General features: G+C 53.2%; 4 protein-coding genes across 7 annotated transcripts in view; 3 read left to right on the top strand and 1 right to left on the bottom strand.

Annotated features, from left to right (window-relative positions):
• Positions 1-123: 123 nt before the first annotated feature.
• Positions 124-1,621, top strand: RPUSD1 (RNA pseudouridine synthase domain containing 1; the record flags this gene model as incomplete). Of its 2 annotated transcripts, none has more annotated exons than XM_080618893.1 (5): positions 124-314; positions 387-510; positions 635-737; positions 817-918; positions 1,224-1,621. In XM_080618893.1, the coding sequence occupies 5 exons, from the start codon at positions 133-135 to the stop codon at positions 1,619-1,621; spliced, it is 909 nt and encodes a 302-aa protein (XP_080475019.1). The 2 variants fall into 2 exon arrangements, with proteins under 2 accessions (XP_080475019.1, XP_080475018.1); XM_080618892.1 differs by having other exon boundaries at positions 133-266.
• Positions 1,622-5,982: 4,361 nt separating this feature from the next.
• LOC308222296 (mesothelin-like protein) lies at positions 5,983-7,714 on the top strand (the record flags this gene model as incomplete). The annotated part of the gene is made up of 5 exons (XM_080620169.1): positions 5,983-6,013; positions 6,431-6,462; positions 6,831-6,880; positions 7,353-7,473; positions 7,585-7,714. 5 exons carry the CDS (start codon positions 5,983-5,985, stop codon positions 7,672-7,674), a joined length of 324 nt encoding a protein of 107 aa, XP_080476295.1. The 3' UTR covers positions 7,675-7,714.
• A 283-nt stretch (positions 7,715-7,997) lies between these two features.
• LOC308222293 (mesothelin-like protein) lies at positions 7,998-12,575 on the top strand (the record flags this gene model as incomplete). The annotated part of the gene is made up of 12 exons (XM_080620165.1): positions 7,998-8,050; positions 8,175-8,301; positions 8,386-8,576; positions 8,675-8,765; positions 8,857-9,001; positions 9,517-9,701; positions 9,853-10,008; positions 10,151-10,284; positions 10,540-10,673; positions 10,802-10,902; positions 10,988-11,882; positions 12,472-12,575. The coding sequence occupies 12 exons, from the start codon at positions 7,998-8,000 to the stop codon at positions 12,552-12,554; spliced, it is 2,295 nt and encodes a 764-aa protein (XP_080476291.1). The 3' UTR covers positions 12,555-12,575.
• Positions 12,576-13,884: 1,309 nt separating this feature from the next.
• The window catches only part of LOC308221025 (mesothelin-like), a 30,330-nt gene continuing 25,800 nt past the window's right edge, over positions 13,885-18,414 (bottom strand). For all 3 annotated transcript variants that reach the window (XM_080617835.1, XM_080617837.1, XM_080617836.1), the window contains exons 26-33: positions 18,233-18,344; positions 17,824-18,008; positions 16,875-17,021; positions 16,543-16,676; positions 15,763-15,890; positions 15,077-15,171; positions 14,613-14,802; positions 13,885-14,443 (exon numbers count right to left, since the gene is read on the bottom strand). In XM_080617835.1, coding sequence (XP_080473961.1) covers positions 14,349-14,443; positions 14,613-14,802; positions 15,077-15,171; positions 15,763-15,890; positions 16,543-16,676; positions 16,875-17,021; positions 17,824-18,008; positions 18,233-18,344 — 1,086 coding nt within the window. In that variant the 3' untranslated portion in view covers positions 13,885-14,348. The remainder of the gene's footprint in view (positions 14,444-14,612; positions 14,803-15,076; positions 15,172-15,762; positions 15,891-16,542; positions 16,677-16,874; positions 17,022-17,823; positions 18,009-18,232; positions 18,345-18,414) is intronic.

Below are 18,414 nucleotides of genomic sequence, written 5' to 3'. Positions count from 1 at the left end.
CGCTGTGACCCCGCGGCACCGGTACACTTCCAGCCCTACCGGGGTACAGGTACTGTCCCCATCCCGGGATGCACAGGCTGCGGCTGAGGCTCTTCTCACCCCGCTCATCCTGATTCCCGCAGGGCGCTGGCCATGGAGCCGGGCAGCATCGACAACCTGTCCATCCTGTACCAGAGCTCTGACTTCATCGTGGTCAACAAGCACTGGGACATCCGCATCGACAGCAAGATGTGGTACGAGACCCTGACGCTGCAGAGCCAGCTCAAGTACCGCTTCCCCGAGCTGGCGGACCCCGACACCTACTACGGCTTCAGGTGAGCATCCGGGCCTGGAGCAGGCTCTTTCCTGCCCATGGAATGCCTCTCCACCTCCCGTCTCCTCCCCAGGTTCTGCCACCAGCTCGACTTCTCCACCAGTGGGGCTCTGTGTGTTGCACTCAACAAGGCAGCAGCGGGAAGCGCCTACAAGTGCTTTAAAGACCGGCTGGTGACCAAAGCCTATCTCGCCCTGGTAAGCTTGTGATGCCAAACCCTGCTTCTGGACTTGGTGTGGTTAAATTGAGGCTCGGCCTCTGCTGCTTGTGCTGGTGAGGGGTGACAGGGCTCGGTCTGCAAACCTGCTTTCTGCCCTGCAGGTCAGGGGCCACATCAGCCAGAGCCGGATGACGATCCGCTATGCCATAGGGAAGAACACCACCGAGGGCATGACCCACATGATGTGCATCGATGGGACGGAGGGTGAGCAGCTCCCACGCCCTGCCTGCACTGCCCAGGCCACGCAGGGGGTGAGCTGACTCCCATCTGCATCTCACTGCAGGCTGTGAGAACCCCAAGCCTTGCCAGTCGGAGCTGATTGTGCTGGAGCACGGGTCCTACAGCGGGGAGCCTGTAACCAAAGTGCTGCTGCAGCCGCTTACAGGTAGGAGGTTGGGGTTCGGGCAGCATTTGAACAGGGGAGGCTGAGGGCCCAGGGGCTCCATGGGGCTTCCTTGTCCTCAACAGCACAAGGTGCTGAGGCTGGACAGGCAGAGATGCTGCATGTGCAGCCTTGGGCCTTGGTGTGGGTGCATGGTGCAAAGTGAAGCCTAGAAAGGGCTGAAGGGATCAGAGCCACCAAACTCAGAGGGTTCAAATGGGGATAAATACCATTTGGTGCATTATCACCACTGCAGCCTCAAGGAGGGATTCAGGGATAACCCATGTCCATGGTTCCTTTCTCCTTAGGGCGTACTCATCAGCTCCGGGTTCACTGCAGTGCCATCGGCCACCCCATTGTGGGGGACTTCACCTACAGCCACAGGAAGGACAGCAGTCCCTATAGGATGATGCTCCACGCCTACTACCTGCGCATCCCCACCGGCAAGGAGCTCATTGAGGTCTGCGCGCCCGACCCCTTCATCACCGCAATGGACAGCAACTGGGTGCCCCAGAGCATCACTCACCGGCTGGATGAGACCATCCAAGAGCTGAAGGACAAGGTGATGCAGAAGGAGGAAGAGGAAAGCCAGGAAGCCGTGCTCGGTGGTGGGGAACAGGAGGCATTGAGTGAAGCCAAGAGCCCAGAGACAGAGGAGCAGCGAGCTCGGTGCGAGCAGTGGTTGGCCGAGTGGGCATTGGAGTGAGCACAAACCACGTCACTGCGTTTCCAGCCCAATGCTCCATTTCTATCCCAGTGGGTCCCTGCGGAGCCCAGCGCTGACTCCACGCCTGCACTTCCTGTATCCATGGCTTCCTTCACTTCTGGGGCTGGGATTAGGCAGATTTAGCAGTGATTAGTGGTTTTTAATGTACACATCATCCATCTGGCCATTGGATGCCCCTTTCCTAATTGTGGGCCTCAGCAGCAGAGTCAGTGTGTCATGTACCAGCTTAGAGTGACCCAAAAGCTTTATGTCCTCACCCCAGGGCTCAGACACAGCCAGGGCAGCAGGGACGCTGCCTTTGCCATGAGGATGATGGACACGTCCGCAGACCCTCAGTGCCAGGATGGCAAAGCAAAGGGAGGGGAGAACACACCTGGGCAGCTTGGGTGTCGTGTCAGTGACTCTCAGGATGGTTTGGGTTGAAGGGAGCTTAAAGCTCACCCCGTTCCAACCCCTGCCACAGGCAGGGACCCCTTCCACTGGAGCAGCTTGCTCCAAGCCCCTGTGTCCAACCTGGCCTTGAACACTGCCAGGGATGGGGCAGCCACAGCTTCTCTGGGCACCCTGTGCCAGCACCTCAGCACCCTCACAGGGAAGAGCTTCTGCCTAAGAGCTCATCTCAGTCTCCCCTCGGGCAGGTTAAAGCCATTGCCCTTGTCCCTCACTCCCATTCCTTTCACTCCAGCCTGCTGTGCTCGCTGGCACACATTGGCTGGGAGGTGGGAGATCAGGAGGCTGAAGTGCAGCCTGGGGGCTCCAACAGCCCCATGAAGCCTGGGGTGAGTTGATCCAAATGGATTTTAATCTTTTTTCAGGTTTCTACGAGAAGAATCTCGTCCTTTAGTGGTTCTGGGATACGGGTGGTCTCAAGAATGAGCATTTTTAGTACCTCGGTGGTCAGGGAGCCAGCAGCCCAAAGCTTTTTTAACAGATCTTATTATCGTCCTAGCATTGCCTTTTCCCAGCACCCACTCTTATCCTGGGTGGGGATGTAACCCCTGCAGACACAGGTTAGAAGACCCAAACCCCTTCTTGCTTTACCCAAGCAGGGGGGAATAAGCGTCATGTCTTGAACCCATCATGTGGCTCCTCTTCAGTTTGGGAAGGCTCTGGAGCAGCCAAGGAAGTGGTTGAAGCTGCAGAAGGCTGAGGGCTGATGTGAAGAGTGGGAAGGAGCAATGAGGAAAGCTGGGGAGGGATGAAGATGGCTGGAGCCCATTGCACACAGAGCAGCCATCCCTGGGGTGTCCTGCACTGAGCCACCACATCAGCACGTGCTGCACTCCCTGTCATCCCACAAGCCCCATCCTGTATCAAATGTACCTGCAGTGGTTTCACATCATATTGCTACCCTAAGGGGCAATAAACCAGCACAGCCCTCTCCTTGTGGGTCACCAAAACCCCATGGGGTATTGCATTGTGTTACAGGGACCACAGGCTTGTGAGCTGGTGGCAGTGGGTTTAAAGGGGTTGGAGGAGCAGGAAATCCATCTCCTTCCTCCCAGGCCCCATCTCTGCCCATCCCATCTCCCTGGAATGGCCAGGGAGGGGTGAGGCAGGTCCTGAAGCTGTAAATCAACAGCATGAACCTGTTTGCCAAAGAATGACCATGGGTGACGTGCACCAGGGGACCTGAAGGGTTAGGGGTGAGGTTTGCAGCATCAGAGGTGGGACACAGCCTTCTCTTCCCTGGTGTGGGAATGGTCCCTGCTATGCAATGGGGGACACATCCAGGACAAGGCGAGGGGATGCTGAGGTCTGGCACCCAGTGCTCACCCTGTGCACCCTGCATCACCCATCAGCCTTCATGTGTTGCACTTTTACCCAATGCTGCAGAAACCGGAGATAAATGCCTGTTTTCCTTACCCTGCAGAGAGGGGTTCTCCAGGATCCCTTCTGTGGGTACCATGTCACATCCAGTCCTCTGCCATCACTGCATCCTCTGTGGATCCACTCACACATGTGACCGGGGGGTTGCGATGGGGCTGTGTGTTGTGATGTTCTGTACGGCTTGCAATAACCCTTATTTCTTGCAAGAACCCTTATTTCTTACAATAACCTTTACCTCTTGTTGCACACTGCATAGTAAACCATTACTTACATATCCTTTGGTTCACCCTTTGGTCTCTCAATCTGTACCATTGCTGCAGTGGGGCTGGGGGCTTCTAGGAATGAGCCTGAACTGGTCCAGCAGGACCAGCCCATGGGCTCCAACCCGGCCAACCTGTTGTGTGAGCACCGATGCTCATCCTCACCCTGCTGAAGGTCACCTGGATGAAAACACAGGGATTCTCTATGCAAAACCCCTCCTGCATTCAGTAGCGTGACCAGGGATGTCCGAGCCCAGGCCCTTCCCTGTTTCCCACCATGTCCAACACTTGGGATTCCCCAACCAAGGAGCAGAGGCAGAAGAACCCCCCCTAGTTTGGGAACACCACAGCTTTCCCTGGCAAAGAGGTGTGGGAACAGCCTTGGGGTTGCTGGTGTTTAGGGGGTGCAGAGGGAAAGCTGCCACTGTGCATGATTTCTGTATAACTCTTGTGCATCAACGGTCAGTCCTTAGATTGGAGCAGCTGGAAAAGGAATTATTTATAAGGAAAAATAAATGTTTATAAGGATCTTATAAGAATATATTTATAAATACAATATTTTTATAAGGAAAAATAAGACCCAAAGGAATTATTTACAGTCTTCAGGTTGTGAGATACAAGATCACAAACCCAGCAAGGGCAGAGAAGCGGCTGGTTAAGAGGAGATGTGGTTGGAGCCCATCAAGGACCTGGGGAAGGGGCTCGGGGAAGGGATGCTTCCCTGTGTGTCCAGATTTGGGGTTGACGCTGCTGTGTGTGCATCGCCTGAGGCTGTTTCAAGGCCAATTTCAAGCTCTGTGGGACGTGATGGAGGCAGTGGACTTCAGCCACCTCTGGCCAGCGAGCCTGCGGCAAGGGCTGTGTCCCTCATAGCAAACAGACTCCTGTCATTTCACTGCTCCAACAGGAACTGTTTTTACAGCAAATCCCTCCAAAATAGAAACCAGAAACAGCCGCAGGCATCGACCGAGCCCTGGTGCTGCAGGACCGGTTGTACAGTGGGGGACAGGGATGGGGACAGCATCAGGGGATGGCCAACCCTGCTCCAGGGACCTTGGGTGAAGACTGATGCCCTCAAACCCATCCAAGTGGGCTTAAGGCATTACCAGAGGGAGGAGCAGCCAGATGACCACTGACAATTGCTCTCATCATCCCTTATTCCTGGGATAACATGGTTTTCCTGGGATACATACTCAGATAACGTTTGCTGCCGCACAGCAATGGGCTTCTCCAGGTTTCCATCCCACAGCCTGGGAAAGCCTTTTCTTCCTTTCTTTTAGGTCTTCCTTCTTCACGGCACGTGCCGGGTGGTGTTTTGGATCTGAAATTGCAGGGAGGAAGCCGTGAAAAAGGGAACAGGATTGTGCATGGCAAGGCAAAAAGGATGGGTGTGAGTGGAAGAACCTCCCGGAGGGGTGCTGAGCCCATCACCGAGGACTCGGTTCCACACCCTTCTCGCCTGATAAACACACCCCTGGATAGCTCAAAGCATTTCAGTACCCAGGGGGATCTGTGTCGCCACCAAAGAAAAACCCCAAACCAGAGGATTTACCCCAAAGTGACCCTTTACAGAGAAGGCAAAAACCCCAACACGAAACCAGGGGAGGAAGCAGCTTTACAAAACACTGTTGAGAAACTGCCCCGTCACACCCCGTTTGGAGAGCAACATCCCCACCCCGCAGCAGATAAGTGCTGTGCTCATCCCACTGCAGCCGGTGAGCACCTTCCCTTGGGACGCAGAGCGGCTCCGAAGGGCCAACGGTGGGATTTAGGGAGCAATGAGCCTTAATGGAGGAATTACTTGGATCATCTTGGAAGCTAATTCACTGGGCAGCATTGAGCAGCTCCAGGAGCAGGGATTTATTTCCTATGGGGGGTTATGGGGTTGGATACAGGGAGAGGGCAGCCTGCGAGTGTCCCGCCCTGGGATTCTCCCAGTCTATGCTGATGTGGTCCCATGTGGATGCAGGAGGATGCTGTCCCTGCAGGGTGCAGGGGGGAGCAGGGCTGTGGGTGTCAGAGAGGACAATTTATTGTGGACTTTCTTTTAACAATAATAATGGATGGATTTAAACTCTGGTTTCTGCTGTACAGGATGTAAAACCCTTCCCTGGTCTGCAGGGGTTTGTGCCAGCACTGGAGCTTTGGATCAGCTGCAGGACCCCAGCACCATCCCGGAGGTGGGACACGGCTCCTGTTTGTTCTGTGCTCACCTGATCCATGCCAAGGAGGAAGCCCTGGCACAGCAGCATGGCGCGGGCAGCCTCTGCTCTCTGCTTCCGTGAGTTCCACCTTGTACCCTTAAATCCACCAGGGTCCCATCCCACCCTCGGCACCAGGGATGCTCCTTATCTTTTCATCCCCATCCCGCTTGGCTCTGGCATTCCCTGCGCTCTGCCTCCTGTTCCCATCAGTATCCGCAGGCAGTGGGAGTTTTTCCCAGCTGCACATTAGGAATCCACCCAGGGGCTGGTTTATCACTTTTCATCTTCTAATCCCACCCTGAGGCTGCCCGGGCTGGTGCAGGCTGTGGGAGGCTGCTCTCTGCATCGTGTTCCCCAGCGTTCACTGAATGTTATTAAATGGATGCAGAAAAGACCCTTCCCAGGCTTTAAGCCTGGAGCTGCTTCAGAACAGCCCCCAGCTGCCTGTAGCTCCGTTCATGGGTGGTTTATAACCCACTTCTGCTTCGTTGCAGGTTTCTCTGCAGACCTCGTGCAAGCAGCACTGGTGAGTCACTGCTTTGCCATAACCTCGTAGCTGGTGCTGGGAGCAGCAGAGCCATCACCTCCCCACTGGCCCCATAAGGAGCCTGAGACCCTGTCCCACCCCATCCCTTGCTCACCCACTGCCCTGCTCCTAAAAAAGGGCTGGACCCTAAACCTGATGCACCCCCTCCCAGCTTCAGGGAAGCACGCACAGACCCACTGCTGAAGGGTCCCCACTCCGTGGTGGCTTTAATCTCCATGCAGAACCCAGGGCAGCCTCAGGGCTGCTGCAGTTCTCAGCTGCTTATGGCCTGCCAGGTCAGGTCCTTTTCCCTGTGTTTCATAATCCCTTCTTCCCGTTCCTGAGCATCCCTTTATCCTCCTCCCCAGGCTGCCCTGATCATCGGAGCCGTTCTGTGTGCCCCTGAGCAGCAAACAGGGTGAGTACCAGCCGCAGCAGGGGGCTCTTATGACCTGGGGGGCACAGGCAGTGGGGCTGGCAGGGGGGATGCTGCTGTAACAGGTCACTCGTGCTGCAGAGATTTACAGCCTCGCACAGCCGGTTCTGGGCTGGGATCTGAGCTCTTGTTGTAGCACAAACACACCGAGAGCTCCCTTTCCTTGTGGGACTGACGCAGACACAACAGGAGCCTCCCCCAGATCCCGGCTCTGCTGGTTCCTCTCTCATCCAGCCATGGGGATGAGCAGCCTCATTCCTGCAGGACATCCCCTTCGGCACCACCCCAGCACCGGCTTTAGGGGCTGTTTTCATGACACCCAGTGCTATTCCTACTTACATCACGCAGTGGTCAGGGTGAAGGGGGATTTCCCATGGGAATGAGCGGGTTCATCCTCTGTGGGGTGTTGGAAGCTAAAGTGAATGGTGAATGCAACCGTGTCCCCTCAACGCAGCCTCTCAGCCTCACTCCTGCAAGGTTTTCCATGCATCCCAGACAATAATCTCCCTGCTGCCGACATCCTCGCCTTTGCCGAGGGGCTGCAGAACAGAACAGCGGAGCTGAGCGGTGCCCAGGTGAGCAGGGGCAGAACGGGGGGCTGTGAACCCCATGGATCCCAGTGGGGAGCCGGGGCGAAGGGGGTCCCATTACGCTGGCACTGACAAGGCATTGGCTGTCTCTGCCAGCTCTCCTGCCTGGCCAGGCTGCTCGCTGCCAGGAACCTGACGGCTGATTTCAGCAGGTACCCGCCAGACCTGCTGCTCTTCTTTGAGTGAGTATCGAGGGTGGCGCAGGGCTGGTGCCGCATCGCAGCATCCAGCGGGGCCCCGTGGCCTGGTTTCAGACCCCGTGTCCTGGTTTCAGCCCCCGGGGCGCGTGGGAGCTGTGTGTGGGAGAAGGGCACGACAGGAATCTCCTGCATCAGATCCATGTGGGGCGCTTCCAGCCCTGCACACATCCCCGGTCCTCTCCTCACTGAGGTTGGGGCTATGCAGCCCATAGCATGGGGTGTATGGGGTTGGGAAACCCCCTCCAGACATAACCCACAGCAGAAGAAGGACCCTTTGGCCCTGTGCCACTCGGCACCTCATTGCTCCGAATGGAGCACCAGTGTAAAACCGATTCCAAACGCAACATTAGAATCATGGAATGGTTTGGGTTGGAAAGGACCCTAGGATCATCCAGTTCCAACCCCTCTGTCTGAAGATCTCCCATCTGGACAAGAGGAGCCCTTCGCCCCATTCCTGCCCCCAGCACTGCCTCTTGCTCCCCACAGCTTGTCCGAGGTTAATAATGAGACCTGCGAAGCGTTTTATGCCCAAGCTTCCCATGGGAACCTGGAGCTGCTTCCCAGGGGCTCAGCGCAGCGCTCGGGGCTGCTCCGTGGGGCTCTGGGCTGCTTGGTGAGTTGGGACAAGCCGGGAGGGGGGGTCAGGGTCCTGCCCCCTCACCAGGCATTGGTGCAAGGGGCTCTTTGTCTCTCGCAGGGGGTGAGGAGCAGGCACCTGCGCCCGGAGCAGCTCAGCAGCCTCGGAGCCCTGGTTTGTGACATGGAGCCAGAAACCATCACAGCCTCCGATGCCGGGGTCCTGGAGAACCTGAAGCTCTGCTCAGCGCTGACGGGGGCCCAGCGGGATGCTCTCAATGCCGTGCTCCTCAGCGGGGACACAGCGTACGGGTGAGGAGCCTTCGTGTGCTCTCATAGGCTTGGGTGATGAGCACTGGGGTGGCGCGTCCACGAGGATGCTGAGCTGCTCCTTCCCCCCATGGCTACAGGGATCCTTCAAGCTGGGATCTACAGACTCTGCAGAACCTGGGCCCGCTGGTGCTGGCTCTGAACCAGACCACGCTGAGCTCGGTGGCCGAGGTAAGACCCCTCCTCGGGACCCTGGGGCAAGCTGCCCATCAGGCAGCTCAGTGCTGGGGCTGCGGGACCAGCACCCTCTGCCCCCCGGCAGGCAGCGCGGGAGGCTTTCAGCAGGAGCATCGCGGCTGCGTACGGCAAACAGGGACGTTCCCAGCGGGAGAAGTCCCTGAATCTCCTCAGGGCCTTCGCAGCAGCATCGGATTCATCACATCCCAGGATGAGGCGGAGCGCAGACCGTGAGCGTTTCCCTTCGCTCTTGGGAGGGAAAAGTGGCCCCAGGGAGGGGATGGGACCAGGCTGAAAGCTGTGAGATTCCCATGAAGCAGCTGGGGAGATGGGACAACACAATGTGGGGTTTGCCCTTACCTGGGAGCAGGAATATGGCAGCAGCAGCCGGGGAGGAGCTGGACTAGGGGGAAAACTCCCAAGCAGGGGTAGCACCAGGATGCTGCAAGGCTGGAGGATGCTCCTGTGCGTGACATAGGAGAGGGTTCGCCTCACCTGGACATCTTTAGTTGCCTTTAATAGAACAAAGCACACATGGCCTGCAGGAACATCACCAGCTCCTTCAGGAATATATTAAGGAATGAAAGCAAATAAGGCATCTACATGGGCTGGGGATGCAGGGGGTGGGAGAATGAGTGCAGGAAATTCCCTGTTCATTCACTGGAGCTCTTCCAAGGGCTCTGCAGGACCAGGGCCAGGCAGGAAGGGGGGAAACATCGGCCTGATGCACCCTCCCTGCCCACAGGCTGCCTGTCTGAGCCCATCACCGCCAGCACCATCACTGACTCCATCTTAATCATTGACTACGACACCAGCGAGCAGTTCGACCTGTGCTTGAGCAACGAGGTCCTGAAGGAAAACCTGAAGGTTCTGCTGGAGCAGCCGTTACCCACAACCTACCTCCAGGTTGTGAAGAAGAAGCTGGATCAGGTGATGGCGACACAGGGCAGGAGCCCCCGATAGTGTGGAACTGCATCACCCAGCGTAGGGATGAAGGCGCCCAAGCGGGTCCTTGCATCCATTTCCTCCTCCTTTTCCCTTCCCTGACCCTCTTCTCTGCCCCACTGGCCTGGCCCCACAGATCTACCCCTCGGGCATCCCGGATGAGCAGCTGAAGCTGCTGGGACCACTGTCCCGGTGGTACACGGCAGAGGAGATCAGCCGGTGGCTGGTGACATCCAGCGACACGCTCTCAGTCCTGCTCAACCCCTCGGATGGGAGGTGGGACACCCGCCAGGTAAACCCCATGGCAGCAGGAGAGGTGGGTGCTGGGGAGCCCGTATCAGGGCTGCTCAGTGTCCGAGCTCAGCGTGGTGGGTTTGTAACACACCCAATTCCATCAAGAGCATCTTCCTTCCCTCCTGAACTGTGTTTCCCAGATCCAGCAGCTCCTCAGCAGGTTCCTGTCCCTGGGGGGCATCTTGACCGGCCCTTTGCTTCAGCAAATCGGGGGACAGCTCCTGTGTAGTCTGCAGGAGAAGCAGATCCAGCAGATACCTCCAGAAGCCATCAGGTAAGCCAGCGGTAGGGATGCTTTTCAGCCCTTTTGAGAGCCCTGGGATCATGGTGGAAGCAGGCAGTGGGATGGCAGACCCCTGCCTCCATGCAGGCAGCATGGTGGGATGGCCACGTCCTGCTTCAACTCCTGCCCAAGCCACCAGCACCACAAGCAGGGACACACCACTCGTCTCCTCCAGCCAACTAAAGGGATTTAGCTGTGATTTAGGGCCATGCCGCTGGCTCTAACCTGTGCTCATCCCTTCCCCAGGACCGCTGGACAACTGATCATCTCCTCCTGCTCTCAAAGCAAGAAGGACCAACTCTACAGAAAAGCCCAGGAGGCCTTTGCTGACCTGGTCAGCACCCCCAAGGCCTATTACTGCAGGATTTGGCCGTACCTGGGTAGGTGTTTGAGCCTTCATCCTCCTTCCTGGGGTTGGGTGTCTCTTCCTTGGCCATTGGGGTTTAGCCTCTCCAAAAGCATTAGGAGTGTTTGCATGTTTCTAGGTGCCCCATGTGCTTTCTTTAAGGTGGAGCTCCAGCAAAGGACCTGAAGGACTTGGCCGCAGCTGGCGTTGCCATAGACATGGACATCAACACCTTTCTTTCCCTGAATCCCAAAGCGCTGCAGGTAGATTCCTGGAGCGCTGCTGCTCTTTTCCGTGCTGCAGAGCAGGAAAGGTGAGGATGAGCAGTGACGATGCTGTGCATTGCAGAACCTCAGCGTCACGGACGTGAAGAATCTGCTCGGGCAAAACCTCCCTCAGCTGAAGGCAGCTGAAAACGAGACCTCGGTGATGCTCTGGGTGAAGAGACAGTCCCAGCGGGAACTGGACTGTGTCCTGGGAATCGGCCTCACAGGGGGGCTGAAGGAGCCCAGCCCCACAGGGACAACCACCCCTCCTCACCCCACCGCCTCGGCTGGCATCACCCCTATAGCCACCATCCCCACCGCTATTGCCAGTAGCAGCCACCCTCCCACTAACTCAAGCACCAGCAAGGCCCCCACCTCAAGTGCCACCACCCCAACCCCTGCCCCTGGTGCCACCTCCACCGCCCGCCCTGCTCTGACCACCAGCCCCATTGCCCCATCCTCCAGCCAGCAGCCTGCCCCCACCCTCCTCACCACCATCCTTGCCATTGTCAACACCAACGCCACCTCTCCCAGCTCCATCCCACCCCCTGCTCTCACCCGCAGGGCCACCACCAGCACTGGTGCTGTCACTAACCCCAGCACCAGCACCCCACTGGTGTCCATGAACCCCCCAGCATTAGGGGGCACCCCCCATCCCAGTCCTGTTACCGGTAGCACCGTCACCCCAAGCACCCACAATGCTCCCAGCACCCTTGTCGCTAACTCCACCTCTGCACCCACTGGCACAGAAATAAGCCTCCCTCCCCATAAGCCCACCCTGATTCCCAACTCCACCATCTCCACCTCCTCAACGACCAAGACAACACCACCAGCTTGCAAGACCCATGGTCCCAGAGCATCTCCCAGCTCCTCCACCACCACCACCAGTAATGACACCATTAAAACAACACCCGCAGGTGGGCCAGGGTCACCGAGACCAACACCCGACGGATACATCAACATGGAGCCTGAATCTGGTAAGGTGTGAAGGTTTGGAGTTGGGAAAGGCTTAGGATCCGATGGCCAGGCAGAAGTCCTCATGGACAAGCAGGAGCTGATCCAGCTTGTTCCTGGCCAGTTTAATACTGGTGTGCTGCTGTCCACAAGGAACCCTGGCTACACAGGCAGCCACATATCCATAGGGCATTACAGCCCTGGAGCTGGCTGCCTTCAAGCCTGTGGGCTCTCATGTCTGGCAAGGTGCACCTTAAGGTAGCTCATCACCTTCCCTAAAGTGCCCCACAGAAAGCTGGAGTGCATTGGTGCCAATGCACTGGGCTGCTGTGCACCCCGCAAGGATGTGGCCTTGTTGTTTCTGGGTAGCTTGAATGACTCAGATTTACTCCTGCTTTACACTGGTGAGAAAGTAAGACAGACTCAGTCCTGCTGACTGCTCACAGCCAGGTGACATTTATAGCTGGGGTGCAGCTCAGTGCCTGAGGCACAGATATGGGCAATGTCACTAAACCATTGTCCTGGCTCTGGGATACCTGAACCCCAAAGCCCCCACAGCTCACACGTGTCATTTACCTGGATCATCCAATTCTTTCTGTGTCCTCCCCCTAGGGTCAGGATCCAGGCTCTCCTCTTGCCTAATGTATGTGCTGACTACCGCCGTGGGAAGCTCCCTGCTGCAAGGGCTCCTCTGACACTGCCACCTCCAGCACCACACTCACAGGATCCCTCCTTTAATGTTCACCATCCCACCAAACAACGGTGCTGGCAAATTCCCTGCTGGAAAGCAGAATCCCAGGAAAGGAGGAGTTTCTCCTTTGGATACCAGCACAGAATTTGCTTATTGTTTTGAGGCTGGGCAGTGAAAGGAGGACATTTCTCCAGCCCAGAGCAGCCCAACAGGTACTTACCAGCTAGTTGCTCTGTGTAATACAATCACCAGCAATACTGACTGGTCTGACAATGCAGTAGTGCTGACAGCAGGCCCAGTTCCACCAGCTTTACTGGCACTGAGTGGTATTTTACTTCTAAGCAGCCCACTGGGCTCTATTGAAACAGTGGGACAACTCAGGGATTTGAGTTACTGGCCATTGCAAAGGAAGCAGAATATGGCCTAGCAATGATCCAGTAAAAGGTATTTATCTTGTTTCATGAACTCCTGAGATGTTTTGACCAGGATTAGCTCAAACCACACAAACTGGGCTTTGAGGGATGAGTAACTGAAGACAGTTTCTTGGTTACTTGATTCAATGCTATATAATAAAACATCAACCTTTTTTTTCCCCCTAATCCAATGTGTTCTTCCATGTGTTCAGTGCTTTGTGGTGTAGTTTTTCTACTTAGCTTAAATCAAAACAGTTTCCACTTCTCTTGCTCTTTCTTCATTATCTTAGCATCTCCTCCTCCAACAGCTCTTCTACAAGAGCATGTTTCTCTCTCCAACTTGCAGATCTTCCATTCAATAATTTCATTCTCCTTGGGCTGAGGAGATTCTTGCATGGCATTTGTTGAGAGTGACTCCAAGCACAGAGAAACAACTCAAGGTTTCCATCAGGGCATCAATGCTGTTACAAACACAGAGTATTTCTTACACCAAGCTCTCTCCCACCCAAGCTAGTGCCCAGCATCACAGGATGCAGGCAGTGGGAAGTGGCTCTTGCCACCCAGAGTCCTGCAGTGAAGGACAAACAAGTTTCTCCTCAACCATTTATTATGTCTTTGCAGGCAGGTTCTCCTCCTGGGGGAAAAGTGGGATTTCAGGAGCTGGATACAGGCTGCACTGAGGCTTTTCTGGACAGAAATTCCCAATGAGTGTTGGGAAAAAAAGCATTGAGAAACCTTACACAAAGCTTTTCTCCCCTCCCCATGAGGAAGCTGAGGAGAGCCTCAGCTCTTGAGGTTTGAATAGTCAACACCAAAGAAAAGTAACAGGTATGTCTGGGGTTTCTGGCCATTTGGACCAGTATCTGCAGACACAAAGGTGCAGGGAGTCTGAATGAAGAGAAGACAACAGCAACTCATCCGTCTGCTTCTGGCATGTTTTACTTACTTCCATTATTTATTTACAATCAGCTGGAAAACTTCACTCCCACTCAGAGGTCTTGGCAGTGGCAAAGGAGGAGGCTCTTTGCATGTTAACAATTACATTGCTCAGAGCAGCCAATGTGCTCACCCTTACACCCACCAGGGTTGTGCAGTGAGCTACTGACATCATTTGTGTTGTGGTGTTACGGCTGCGGCTTACCTGGGCTTGGTCTGTACAAAAGGCAAAGATCCTGTTCTGAAGAGTCTGAAGGGTTCCCTTCAGACACAACACTGTTTTTCCAAGTGATTTGAAAGACAAAAGTACCTAAAAGTGACCCCTGGGCTGCATAACAGTTGCCTGCTAGCACTGAGCACCCCCTCACCCCCCGGGCATGGCTGTCCCAACAGGCCTCAGAGCAGGTCATAGGCTGGTCCTCATCTTGCTTTCTTTTGAGGGGAGACTTTCAAGAGAAGACCCACATCATCAGGAAACTGGTAAGCAGAGCAGGCAGGAGGTGGAATGCTGTGGCCACAGGACCCAGAGAGGCTGAGGATGGTGCTAGAGGAAGAAGAGGGGCATTAGTGCAAAGAAATCAATGACTGAACCATTACCCCATGGCACAAAACATCTCTTCACGCCACATCCAGGGAAGATCTTTGGCTTTTTAACTATAGGAAATAGCCACCCCTAATAGCACAACACTCAGAGGCTCTACCATAATACCTACACTGAAATTTGGGTGTGACGAGGTTGATGTAGCCTTCTTGTGTTCCCCCAGTGAGCCCAACATGCAGCTTATCCAGTTCAGATTGTTTCTGCCTTTGGACCCACTCCCGGATGGGAGAAGTCGTCTGCCATTTGTTCAGATCACCAAGATGCATCCCCAGCAAGCCCTCAACCTCCAAAGGTGTCAGGCTCTAGGAGGAATCAAAAAGCAAGAATTAGAGGTATAAAGCAGGAATAGAAATAATAGCTCTGACCAAGAGCCAGATGAGGTTTCTTTTAGCAATGTGAAGAACAAGGAAGACCAATTTGTGGTGAGTGGTTTCAACTGGGACAATCTTCCCTTAGGCAGGGGAATGAATTTGATGGAGTGCCTCCTGATTTACTTCAATGGACAAACACAACCAAAATCGGCTGCTTGGCACAATACAAATGCAAGGAGCTAAACAATTTCAAGGTTCAGCTCACCATCAAAGAGTCTCTTCTTAGCTTCATAAAAGAACTAATGTTCATGTTCACGTTGTCCTTGCTTAGAGCTTTGAGATCTGCAGCAGGAGCACCCCCTGGGACCAGAAAGAAAGTAGATCAGAGCATGGAGGACAGCATCACACAAGCAGCGCTGTGTATCTGTATAACATGAGTTATAAGCATGGCTCCAGAATTTATTAGGCTGGGCCTGCTAAGAGAGTGAATCCCAACTGTAAAATATATGGATGCTACTTCATTTTGCGGGGGGTATTACTGTGTTGGCCATTAAACCCATCTGTGACAATGCCAGATGCTAGGCAGAAGGGTAAGGAGAGTTTGCTCAGGCTGTGAATAAATTCTTGGCTTAACAGGGAAGAGTACAGTTTGTGACATGGAGAAGGCCATAAGCAGCTTGATTTCTCATAGATGTAAGCAGATCTTACCCATCCCAGAAGTCATGAGTTTGATTTAGGATTTGACTGGGATAGTCTGACAATTGATTTGGGTGACTTTAAGTCAGGTAGAGAATCTTTCAAGAGTATTTTACACCATCTACATACTGGAAAGGACTGAAACTTCTAAAAAGTTGGCTTTGAAAATTCCCAAATCTTGGATGTATTAGATACTCATTCAGCTTCTGGCTAAGACCTCTCTCTTTTCCTGTAACATACTGCCCTTTCACATACCCAGGTATGGTTCAATAAGCTGATAGTAAGCAGGTGAACGTCGCTGGTCTGAGAAAGCACTTTTTGCTTTAGCATACAAGATCTCTTTTGTGTGCTCTGAACAGGCTGAGGGATTCAGAGATGCCAGTCTGCAAAACAAAGATGATTTAGGAAGAGAAAACTTCAACTTGTGTCCGTTTTTAAGTATTCTGAGTATCTCGGATTCTCTCTTAGGAAGAGAAAACTTCAACTTGTGTCCATTTTTAAGTATTCTGAGTATCTCGGATTCTCTCTTAGGAAGAGAAAACTTCAACTTGTGTCCATTTTTAAGTATTCTGAGTATCTCGGATTCTCTGTATAGGAAAGGTGACTCCCTATTCCCAGTAGATAGAAGGGGTATGGACAGAAGCTAAGAGAAAAACCATAATGTCTTAGCCTCCTGCTCAAAATTATGTGTCTTCTAAGTTATGATGGTTCTGATGGTGCATAAGTTTGTGTGTTTGCAAAGATGTGGTTAATTTCATTTACAGTCTTTCAAAGGACTTTAAATTCCATTTCATTTACTCTCTTTTGCCTCTAGATAAAAGCATGCATGCAGACCATATCTGTTGTCAGCTGAGCTGCAATAAAGAGAGCTTGATCACAAATCAGAGCCCTTCCTGGCAGGATGGAGAACAGCATACACAGAGCAGGTACTAAGTTGCTTCCTAGATTTCCTTTCACCAAGTGAAAAGGTAAATGCACTTGCTGAGGGGAAAAGGCTTTTGCATGAACACAAGAGCATCACAGTATTTCACTTACTTCAAGCTGTTGGAGTCTATCATCTTCAGCTCAGTCTCATTTAGCAGGCACACGTATCTGGTACCAATTGCATTCAGAGCAGTGACATTCAAGGGGTTTCCCAGGTCAATGTATCGTTTGATTATTACAGAAGCCTAAAAACACATTTGATTTTAACTTGGTTTCAACCCCAAAAGTAAAAAGAAATGCAATAATTAAAATAATAAAACCAAATCATTTCCAATCCATTAGTTTGGACCTCAAGGATGGGGCAATCACCTTTGAGCCCACTAAAGCAGCAGCTCCCAAACCAGGAAGCAAACATAGGCAGTAAAGCAAACCCGACTTCCTACCTCATCATCAGTGGGCTCATTTCTGAGCAAGACAGCCAGTGTGTCAGCTGAAGATATATTCCATTTGGAAACATCCTCAGGGGTGACGAAAGAAATGAGAGAGCCCAGTTTGTTGAGCAGACTTTCAGGATACCCATCAGGATACATCTGTGGAAAGACTGTTGTTATTGCTATGAACACTCATTATCATGCCTGTGTTTATGAATTTATGCTCTGCAAAATTAACATGGAAAACCCCAAAAGGTCTGCAAGGAATAAGAAGCCAAAGCCAGTGAGGTTGCATGAGCACATCTGTCCTTTTTCTGCTTCACAGCTCAAACAAGCAGGTCCTGGGGGAAGGACCAAACCTGAAGCACTCTGAACTGGCTCAACACAGACCTGAGTGGGCAGTGGTGAAGGCTAATCAAATACTGGGCTCCCCTAGAAGCAGCACCACCAGCAGGTCAAGGAAATGATTATTCTTCTCCACTTGGCTGGCACTTATGAGAGCCCCTCTGGATACTACATCCAATTTTGGGCTCCCTGGCACAAGAAAGACTTTGCCAAAGTGTAGGAAAGACCAGCAAGTCTAGCAGAGCACAATGCTGGATGGGGGCAGTGAACACAACATACAAAGTGGGGCAGTGGGACTGAGACAGGTGGGAGTTTCAGCCTGAAGAAGAGATTAGGCAAGGATTTTATTACTGTCTTCAACTATCTATTAGGAGATTATAGGGACGATGGAGCCACACTCAGAGGTGCACAGTGAAAGGAGAGGGACCAACAGGCAATGAAAAGCCTAACTAGATACTAAGAAACACATATTTTTGCAGTAAAGATAGACAAACATCAGAAGAGGAGCCCAGACACATGGTAGAGTCTCAGTCCTTCGAGATGCTTAAGTTCAAGTGGACAAGCCCCTGAGCAATCTAATCAGGAGATAAATGGACCTTGTTCAGCTTGGTATTACCTCATCCAGATGCTCCTTCAGTACAGCCAACTGCTGAACATTGAAGGCATAGGTCAGCATCTGAGGGAGATAATTCTCCAGAGGGACATTCTTCAGGCAAGCACGTAACTCCTCAGGTGTGTACTTAAGAGGCATCAACTCACTTTCAAGAACAGTCTTTGTTATCTGCTTCCCAGATGGGCAACCTGTTGAAGCAAACACCAACTGTGCTCAGTGTTAAATCCTTGTGTTTCAAAGCTTTGAATGCTCCCTTGTGGAGAGGGACAGGTATGCAATCCTGGCACCACCCTCCTCCCGGGTGACCTGCCACCCAGTGTTTTATAGTTCAACTCAGTCACATGTAGGGACACCCACAAGCACTAGGGTCAACCCTGACACCAGGGGAATAGATCAGAGAGAGCTCTCATACCATCAGCACGCTTATGCCTGGTAGGCAGGAGTTCTTCAACAACAGTGGCCAGCTCTTCTCTTGACAGAGGTGAATCATGTGCAAAGTTTTTCAGCCAAACAGTTAAAGCATTCTGCAAGGAAGACATTTCATCAGGGGCCTATTGCAATCCTGGGTGTTCCACCAACATAACAAGTTGCTAC

Source organism: Psittacula echo (assembly GCF_963264785.1).
Source record: "Psittacula echo genome assembly, chromosome: 5".
Lineage (NCBI taxonomy): Eukaryota > Metazoa > Chordata > Aves > Psittaciformes > Psittacidae > Psittacula > Psittacula echo.
This window is presented reverse-complemented; position numbering and strand designations above follow the sequence as displayed.